At 43.8% G+C, this 10,713-nt stretch overlaps 1 protein-coding gene and 1 long non-coding RNA gene across 2 annotated transcripts; both read left to right on the plus strand.

Annotated features, from left to right (window-relative positions):
• The first annotated feature begins 32 nt into the window (after positions 1-32).
• Positions 33-892, plus strand: LOC118429603. Its single transcript, XR_004832753.1, has 3 exons — positions 33-113; positions 303-329; positions 629-892. It is a non-coding gene; the product is annotated as an uncharacterized LOC118429603 (long non-coding RNA).
• Positions 893-1,045: 153 nt separating this feature from the next.
• LOC118429351 (zonadhesin-like) lies at positions 1,046-9,561 on the plus strand. The gene is made up of 11 exons (XM_035839833.1): positions 1,046-1,085; positions 1,735-1,887; positions 2,539-2,784; positions 3,255-3,404; positions 3,851-3,907; positions 4,519-4,751; positions 5,386-5,547; positions 6,428-6,549; positions 7,488-7,608; positions 8,413-8,581; positions 9,359-9,561. Exons 1-11 carry the CDS (start codon positions 1,046-1,048, stop codon positions 9,559-9,561), a joined length of 1,656 nt encoding a protein of 551 aa, XP_035695726.1.
• Positions 9,562-10,713: the final 1,152 nt, after the last annotated feature.

Here is a 10,713-nt window from a genome sequence, read left to right on the forward strand (position 1 = left end):
AAATGCGTTGGCTTTTCGTTGATTTTTTCACCAGAAAAACGAAGTATGGAAATCAGGAAACGAGATTTGTACATGTCTGCCAACCAGACGTATCCAGTGTGAGCAGCAGACAGGTACGTTTAATCGCTAGGACATGATTTTTGGAAAAGGATGAACAGTCAATCATACGAGTTCATGCACTTGCATTTCAATTGTATGTTGATAATACTGTTGTTGCTTGATTTGATATTCAAAGGCAGAAACCTTTTTGGTCAAGATCACAATTTGAAGTAATACACTTTTTCTATTTCATATATGATTAGGTGGAGAAGTTTCGGTAGAAATTGGTGGTAAGTACAGAAATTGCATTATCTCGACTGTACGCATTTTATGTACTAGATACACATTCAAACTAAATACTACAAAATTTCACTTTATATCACTCTCTGTCGTCCAGTTTATAACAAGGCGCGTAATTATATATTTCTTGGCGTACTGAAGTTGTGCTTGGTTCTATACGGTTTCCCATATAAAAATATTAGTGGTACTAAAATAACTTGAGTCATAATGAACACTATTGCCTTTAAAGGAACCGTTAGGGTGCGTTTTTTGTTGTTGTCAGAAGTTCATTTTCCCCTTTTTACCACAGGAACGGGTTGGAACACGGTAGGAGGGTCTTTGTCGTTCGTGTCCATCGGATTCTGTGGCGTTTGGGGCGTGAACTCCGCCGGAGTGGTGTTCTACCGAGTCGGCACGTACGGTAACGAGCGGGTCCCCGGGACCGGGTGGCTGACAGTAACCGGCGTCGGGCTTGTGCAGATCAGTTCCGGCCAGGGCATCGTGTGGGGCGTCACCGCTAGGTACAGGGTCTATGTGCGAATCGGTACGTACCATTGTTCTCGTTACTTGATGATGCTACTGTCACAATTGCACCGGTACCGTCGGGGTCACAGGTAACCCCGGCCGGGCTCTACAGTTAGTGGACTGTCGGATGCGGCAGGGGTACGTAACAGCATCTATTCGTCGCCGAGTCCCGGATTGATTTTAACTGCGAGTTAAAAAGACCATGGGGCCCGGCCGTTCCCAAATAAAGCCCGGTATCAGAAGTATGTCCCACGGAGCCATGTTACATGTAGAAGACATACCCAAAAGTGCGACAAAACAGCCTGTAAACTACCCGGTAGGGCCCATTTTTCCTATCCAATCGTGACCATAGCATAAGAGCAGGTATCTCACTTGAGTCTGGACTACCAAACTTCACCAGTTTTACGAATTCGAAGTTGCCCCAATTTTCCCTTGGGTCAGGTATCACCACCCTGTGTTTAGCGTATCAGAGCGTACACAGGGCCTATCATGATATCACAATGATTTTGGCTTTCTAGCAATCTTTGTTGAAATTGCAGCTGTTCATTTTCCAGTTAGTTTGAATGCGTTGAAGAAATCATTAACTTGCGATAACGCACTAGTACGCTGCATCTATCAGGCGTCCCAACTAAGCGTCTATAGGGCTTATCTGATAAATTACAATGATATTACAGACATGATGGCCGTCTAGCAATCTTTTTGTCGACGCCTCAGGTGCGGAGCCAATGGTATAGTACTGCGATTGATTTCTCAGGAATTCTAAATATTCCACGCACGCATTCCCTAGGGAATTCGTTTTTGGCAACGCCTTGTTGGAACTGCAATAGCTCATTTGTTAGTCTGAACCCGTTGACGAAATCGTTAACTTTCGATGAATATTGTATCTACCAGGTATCACGGCCCAGCGTCCACAGGGCACGCGATGGACAGAGATCAGGGGCAGGGCCCTGAAGTCAGTCTGCGTGTCAGGAAACTACGTCTGGGGAGCTACAACGACCGGTACAGTCTACTATAGGACTGGGGTAACCGCAGCAAGGCAATCAGGTGCGTTTGTTACATATTTTGATATGACACAGAACATATCTTAACACCTTGCCTTAACACGTAAACTCATCCCGATCGGATCGTCTTTTTCTATTTATCTCAGCGTTGTGCTTTTCTCTATACCAGTAGCTTCTAGTAGCTCTAAGGTCCTTCTCTACATTTGATCTCCATGTCAATCTTGGCCTTCTCCTGCCTTTCTTCTGCACAGTGGTTTCCATTCGATCAAGGATCTTCTTCGCTATTCTTTTCTCTCCCATTCGCAGGACAGGTCCTAGCCATCTTAGCATTCTCTCTGTCTTACCTGCGCCATATCTACCACTTTTCTCTGATTTCGTCTATGGTAAACAACTCAGTTATTGTTCTGTTTTGCGGCAAACAACATCTTAAACGTTGACAGGTTATCGTGGACAATGAGATGTTCATGAATTACCAGACTATAGCGTCGTACTGTAGCTTGCACGGGTTCTTTTGTGTGCAGATCTGTACGAGTACATTTGCATAAACTTGGATGTCACAAATGGTCTGAAATGCTACAATAAGAGTGTCTTTGGTTACGCTGTTTTCTGCCTCGAAAGACCATTTAGTACTAGTACATTATTGTGTAACAGTAACGTTTTGATCACGTTATACTGTTGATCATTATACATGTAGGTACGGGGTGGGCGCAAGTGAGTGGGCCGCCCATACGCGGTCTATCGTACGTATCAATCGGACACTGCGGCGTGTGGGCAGTGGCATCTAGCGGTACAATCTGGTACCGCAGCGGCACCTATGGAGGCACAGGTTCGACTGGAACAGGCTGGGTCCAAGTCACGGGCTGCTCCCTGGTCAGCATCAGCGTGGGGTACAACGTGGTGTGGGGAGTTAGCGCCATTGGACAAGTCTTCATCAGAATTGGTAAGGAACAAAACCAAATTAACACGCTTATAACATGTATCTAGACTCACACATACAAAACCACAAAACAAACTAATCATTCAACGTTGTGGTTGTCATCCCTTTTATTTCCAACAATAGCACGCTAATAAAAACCAAAGTCAAAACACAGGTGAATTGCTATCGCAAACCTGTAGCTATAGCAAACCTATGAAAATGGCTATACCCCTTCCCATCATACACCACTCGCTTGGGAAACAAAATGGTGGCATCCATGGACTGGAACTAATCCAATACAGGTTTTGCTATCACCACAAACCTATAAATATCGTTCTGTCCGAACAAGTGTGATTTATATATGGCTTTCTGGTGTTATAAGGCCGGCCATCTTGTATTTCATACACATCGAAAGAATCTTCGCTAAGCATCATGGGATCGCTGCGCATTCTCCTCTGTTTCGCTCATCTAACAATTATAAAACGTTCTTGCAGGAATAACGGCCCAAAGGCCCCAGGGGACAGCCTGGAGACTGGTTGGTGGAAGCCTGACTCAAATCTACGTGGGCGCGACTTCTAACCGCGTGTGGGGCTGCGACGGGGGCCACCACGTCTACATCCGCGTGGGTATCACGGGAGGAGAAAGTACGTAATTTGAAACTTTATCCCTCCGCGGTGCACCTTTAGCTTTAGAAACACAATGGACGGATACATGTACATAAAATAGTCCCCCAAGTCTACAAATGAATCTGTTTTATGACATGTACGAATGAGGGTCAGAAATTCAACTACATGGTTCTAAAACATGTTAAGCTTCAAGCGGGGAGGTAATGATTTCAATTTCGGACCGTTTGGGACCGGTTAAATAACTTTTAGGTTATCTAAACGTAAATTGTAGCCTCTATTTTCATAACAGAACAGCAATCATATAACAACTGGAATAGCAACTGGAGAGTCACATCCTGCTTCTGAACAACAAACACGTTTGTTGTTCCACACTGTTTGTTTGTTTGTTTGTTGTCTCCACCATGTTACCTCCAAATAGCCCTCGGGGAGGAATTTGCAATAAACTGTTATTCCTTTTTTTTCAGCAAAAGAACCACCTGTGAACCCGCTGTGTCTAGGCAACTTGAAATGTCCAAGCAGACGTAAGTTTCTTTCATTTAAATCTATCATTTCTCATTACGTTTACAAGTTTTCTTTAATGAATGTAATCTTTTCAACATTAACATAATAGAAATGCTGGCGGCAAGTTTTGTAATTAGCAAGAATAGGTGTCGGAAGCGTTTTTCGAAATAACATATCAAAGAAGAAATCAACCATCGAGTGAGCTAAGCGTAGTTAAAGGTTACCGAAAATGCTTTATGTTACGGTCCGTTTTTTTTAAGTTGCCTGTATTGCATTTTCTTTTCATTGATTATCTAACTGCAGTTATTAAAAGGCATGCGGCGATCCTCATTACATCAACTGAATAGCATATCAAGGAGGAAATAAACGACCGGCTGAGCGAAGCGTAGTTGTAGGTCACTAACAGTGCGTTATGCACCGTTTTCTATATGCGTTGTATTATTCATACGTCGGTTTTCAAACAACGGGTCAGTGCAAGGATATCAATAGGACAATCCTCACGACATCTACTGAATAACATCAAGGGACGAATAAATCACCGAGTGAGCAGAGCGAAGTGTAGGTCACTGACACTGCATTTTGTCATCGTTTTTACATGCATTGCTTTGTACTTTTATTGATTTTCAAACAGCGGGTCAATGCAAGGCGTATGGTGATCCTCACTACATCACCTTCGACAACCGCCGTCACGACTTCCAAGGAACGTGTAAGTACGTCCTGGTGCGTCACGCCGACTTCACGGTGGAGGCACGGAACGTTCACCGCAGCGGGAAGAGCCAGCGGGTGGCCTTCTGTGATCACGTGGAAGTGAACGTGCACAACTACGAGATACAGCTCCGAAGCGGATCTGGGAAGGAAGTGTTGGTAAGGCGACAGCAAGTAAAATCTTATGGATGGCATCTTTTGAAGTCTCATATAGTTTAATACAGGAGCGCTTAAAAAGATAGCCAAATTGTCAAAATAGACACTATAAACAAGTATTGAAGCGACAAAACATGGTACCACAGCAGAAAGGTGTTTTATTTCTATATTCAACAGGTCCACAAAAAGTGGCATTATATGTGGTGGACTGGTAACACCTAGTTGAAAACTACAGCCATATGGCTACCCCAAATTTTACTATTAAACTACTTCTACAACTATGGTCATGGCCTCATAGAACTCAGTAGTGTCACTTTGACTGTCAAGTACAATCAAGGCTACAATTTACCACACATTATATTTTCCATTCTGGTACCTTTTCGTCATTACGATTAGTATTGATGGGCTGTATGATATTTCCGATAACCACCTACTAGTAGTATGAGGTGAATGAGGTGATTCTATCGGGTGGCTAAAGCAAATCACCAGGCCTTATGACACCATTTACACATGGGGGGGGGGGGGGCATTAATCCTTAATTGATTATTTGGTGAAGGTATCTGTAAGATAATACTGTTATAACAATGTGTTGAACATTAAAAGAGAAAGTTCTTGATTCAAAGTGTATGATTCTTAGGTGAATGGCTACCGCCGCAGCCTACCAGTGTGCCTGAGCCGTAAGGTTGCCATCTCCATCATCGGGAAGAACGTGCAGATTCAGACGGACCAGTGCCTGTCTGTCCTGTACGACGGAAGACACAGTGTAATAGTGAGACTACCCACGTCGTACAAGGGCAAGGTAAGAGTACTTCTTAGCATGAAAGTTAATTTGTGCTAGCAAATGACTTTATCAAGCCAACACTTGTAAAATAGTTGGCACTTGCTAAGATTTCCAGTTTACGGGACGTGACAATGGAGATCCGAGACTGCATCAACGGGTCGTTGAACATAGACGGGGGGCGACACAAGTTATCTGCCCGTTGCTGCGGTCACGCACATGTCTCCAATGTCACGTCCGGAAGCTGCAATAGACACGTCCATTCCGTGAAGTCAGTCGGAAATATGGGCAAGTCCTCGTGAGGTTAAGTTTAGCTGTTCCATAAGAGTAACACTTGTTGAACAAGTAACAACTTAACTAGTCAGGTTTATGGTGGGCGCTGATTGGCTAAACATGGTGAGCACATGACTACAGCTGCAAGCTGATTGGCTAGAATCAACAACCCCAAAATTTTCGACAGCTCCACTTTATCGAAAATGTTGGAGGCAAATATTCTGGCAAGGGGTATTCGTGTTGTACCTTTCTGCCTACTCATCACAAATTACATTTTTAAAAGGTTATACACACAACCACACGTGTGGCGTCGTACTGGTGTAACGGTTAGGGTGTGTAGAAATGGATACCTGACTACGGTTGTGGGGTATAAGGCACGGTGTATAAGGCCGGAAGGAGAGGGATGGGCTCCACCTTCCAATGCTGTGACCTTAGAACAGTGGATAACAATCGGCTGCCCCTACGTCTATAGGACTACCTCTACCTTTCCTACCGTTACGTATGGCCGCTTGCAATATAAGCTGGCCGTATTCTATTTCTGATAGAGTTTGCTATTATAGCTTTAAACAAATATTTGCCAATGCCTTCCTTGTGTTCTAGCATCTTTTATGATAATTCTTCCGTGTAGGTTAGCGGAATGTGCGGAAACTACAACGGCCGACCGAACGACGACAACCTGATGCCGGGAGGACAGGTCGCCGCCACATCCCTTCTGTACGGCAACAGTTGGATCGCTCCTGATGACGACACGTATGTGGCCATGTTTCAAACTTCTTTTCAAACACAAGTAACGTAGCCACGCGGTTAGTAAGCAGTTACTATGAAGACCAGTACCCAAACTACATGTAAAGATCAACTTCTAATTGACCCCTTCCACATCCCTCTGAAATTGTTGTTGAGCAAGGGACCGAACTACCACATAATGGCAAGCCTCTCTCTGTTAGATCCGCCGAACTTTTGATGCTGGCCAGCTTCGCCAAACGTCGGGTGCCTTCGCTTGGAACTCGTCGATGTTCGGCACCCGATCGGGTGCTTCCAAGCACTTCATTTTGGGTAACACTTGTCTTACCAATTTCTTGGCCTACCGCCTATCAGTCAGTCAGTAATAGTCATACGGTGTATTACAGCACCGTTGGGGTTATACCGCCCCTTACGGGGTGGCATACCCTTTCTTCTAGCTGAATACAAGACGGGGATGCGCCATTCCGGGTGAATGATATAAATCACCATGTGGCTGATACGGTATGGAGGTTCGCCACACCTCCATCCGGGTGATTTGAAGTGAATCACCAACTCCAGACAGAAGGGTTTGCTCCATCTCACACCGCACCATCGCACGTGTGGGGGTCTTCAACGTGCATGGGGTGTGACTCTCCCCATACACGGGACCTCCATTTTACGTCCTATCCGAGGGACGGCCCTAGCCAAAGCTAGGTACTCATTTTCACCTGAGTAAAGTGAGTAAAGTCGTGTAAAGTGCCTTTCCCAAGGGCACAAGATCGGTATGCTGGGGTCAAAAGTGTTCGGAAGTTTGTATCTATCCCCATAAGATAATGATCTTGACATGATTGACACCCAAAGTATTTTCAATGGCTGCCAAGTACTGTCGCTATTGCTAAAATATAAGAATGTCCTTAAAAGTTTTGTACCGTGCAATTTGAAAGTTTAAACGGTCTTTTGGTTTACAGATGTCCCGATACAAGACCTCAAGACAATTTTGACACTACGGACATTTCTGCCGGTGACAGGCGACTTTACCAGCGCCCAGATAAGTGCGGACTTCTGCGCCTACCAACTGGTCCATTCCGGGTAGGTTCGTGGTTTTACGCTGAACAATAGCCAGAAGAAAAGTGGCTAATGCAAGAGGGAGTTTTTAGAATGTTTAATGTTTAAAGTACAATTTTAGTGGCTCCGCTCCTGACGTGTCACCAAAACTGTATTGAGATTTTTTTCTGTCTTAGATGCCCAAATACTCCTTTCAGGCTTGAATCTCAGTGCTCGACCCAGCTTATTTGTATGAGGGTATTTTATGGAGTCTTTTTCCTATGCAATACTATTTCGGTGACTCTGCCCCTGAGGTGTCAGCCCAAATTATTTTCAGAGGTTTTTTCAATCGAAGATGCCCGAATGCTCTTTTCAGGCTTGCACCTGAGTACGTAGTGTTCAACATAGCATTGTGTTTTCTTAGCTCAATCGATTGGTAATGCTACTTTGATGGCTTTGCTCCTGAGGTACGTAACTTTATTTAACGTCCAATTTTAAGGACGACAAGTTGTAACCAAAAATGTCTTTAAGGATATTTTTGTCAAGTCTAAGATGCCCACATGCTGTTGCCGTGAAAGAGGGCATTTTAGACTTTTTGAACCTCAACCATAATACTATCTAGGTGGCTCCGACTCAGAGGTGTCGCCAAAAACATATATAGGGATGTTTTTCAAATATTAGATGCTGTTTTCAGGCCTGAATCTCAGTGATCAACCCATCCGTGTAAGAGGTCATTTTTAGTATATTCGAAGCTCAATAAATCGTAATACTATCTCGGTGGCTCCGCCTCCGAGGTGTCACCAAAAACGTATATAGGTATATGTTTCAAATCTAAGATGCTGTTTTCAGGCCTGCATTTCCGTACTGAACCCAGCGACGTATTTTGAGTCGTGTGTGTTCGACATGGCGGCTTACAGAGGAGACGAGGACATGTTGTGTGAGAATCTGGAGGCCTACAGTGATGACTGTCAGGCAGCGGGAGGAAACCCGGGAAGGTGGAGGACCGCAAACCGGTGTCGTAAGTATTTCCGAAAGTAATTTCATCATGCAGGTTGGTACAGCATGGTATTTTCGACTTTTCGTTTACACAACCAGTTATGTCTCTTACCTGCTAAGGACGTGGCTAAAGGCGAGAAACTTGAACGAGGGGGCATGCAAGCCTAGCCACGTTTGTGGGATTGTGTTCTCATCGCAAAAGCGCCGCCTACATTGCGAGAAGCAGAACTCCAGTCAGAAACTTTGAGGAAGATGTCGAAACGTAAGCAGTTGAATGAGTGAAATTGCTGGTTCCGGTGTTGTAAGTACATTTCTGTTGCGCGTAGTGAATTGAAATGAAGGAATGCATTGACGTCAGTGTGGAATGAAAAATGGAATGAACCATAGAGATGTGTATAACTGTCTTTCGTCCTTTTTCTTTCTCTTAATCCTCTTCCTCAATAATAAATATTGCAGTTTTACTTTATATTAGGTCTCATGTCTAAGCCAGTTTTATCGTTGGACGATAGAAGACCATAGAAGATCCTTTAACCAGTTTTCTCCATCCTTTATTCTTTCTCGTTCTCTGAATGTTTCATTTTACCTCATGTTTTTTTCATTCCTTTACGGTATCTTCTTATCAATTTCATTGCCGATTTTTCTTCTCCACAGAAGTATAAGTCATACGTGCCCAAAACATCTGAAAGTTACAAGAGTATAAAAGCAGAAAGATTTTACAGACACAAGAACTACAAACTGAAGTCTGCAAACATTGTCCTCATCACTAAACTAATCATACTATTTTTCTTTTGTTCCACAGCAATGCCGTGCCCTGCTCACAGCCAGTACAACCCTTGTGGCTCTGCCTGCCCGTTGACGTGTGCCGAGCCCGACCCCAGACCCTGTGTGAGGATGTGTGTGGAGTCGTGTGTGTGTGACCAGGGGTACGTCCTCAGCGGATCCACCTGCATCCCGAGAAGCAGCTGTGGATGCTCCCGCGATGGAAACTATTATCAGGTATGATGGCCAAAGTAACTCCTAGTTCATCCGTGGGGTAGCCTATATCCGTTGTTTTAAAAAACGCGGTATTTAGGTATTTCTAATCGACGGAAAGTGGTGTCTAATGGAAATTGAAAAAAAAAAGAATTACAACAACACAAGACATACCTTACCTCCAATTCTCCAAGTATCCTACTACACCACTTCTGCGTTGTACGAGGGGCGTTCAATTAGTAATAACTCTGACTCATTTCCCATAGCAGGATATTAATGAAACTTGGCACAGTTATTAGTCTTTCTCTTCATAGGAACCACCCAGAGTTATGAATTTCTCCCATCGTTTGATGCAGCTCTGGGCACCGTTTTTGTAGGACACCCCAGGTTGGTCCTCCAACAGATGCCTCATCAATGGCAGAAGAGGAACGATCAGGTCTGGGAGCTGTTTCCAAAGACTTCCGGCCATGTTTGAATTCAGGATGCCAGCGTTTTACAAGGTCATATGATGGGGCATCATCACCATAAGCTTCTTTCATTTCATCAAAAATCTCCTTTGGTGTGCGTCCTTTCAAATACAAAAACCGGATCACTGTGCGACACTCAACTGGCTCCATTTCACACCTGGTCCATTTCACACCTAACTCAGTTCAAACACCAGTAAATCAGAAACCACGATTAGTTCAGAGCTCTTTTTTGAAACATAAATTATAGAGATGTGAATCATCACACATGCAATATTTTATTTAGATCAGACAACTGGAAATGGGTTAGAGTTATTACTTATTGAACGCCCCTCGTATCTTGCTACGTATACCCTTCAAACATTTACATTACTACGGACGCACTCAAGACAAAGAATACAAACATCTACATCCACACATGTACACACACACACACACACACACACGCACACACACCACACACACAACACACCAAGACGAACAAAATACGAAATACAAACACACACACAGAGAGAGAGAGAGAGAGAGAGTGGTTTTCATGGAGGTGAAATGACTATTTTACTGTGTATTTGCTTACAGAAAAATGAACTGTGGAGGTCCGGAAACCAAATCTGTAAATGTACAAACAGGATCGTTTGTGAAGCTGAGCCAAGTGAGTTATTATGAATTAATTGTATATCGAGTTAAGGTTTTCATTACGGTCACGGAAAGACGTTTT

This window comes from Branchiostoma floridae, chromosome 13, assembly GCF_000003815.2.
Source record: "Branchiostoma floridae strain S238N-H82 chromosome 13, Bfl_VNyyK, whole genome shotgun sequence".
NCBI lineage: Eukaryota > Metazoa > Chordata > Leptocardii > Amphioxiformes > Branchiostomatidae > Branchiostoma > Branchiostoma floridae.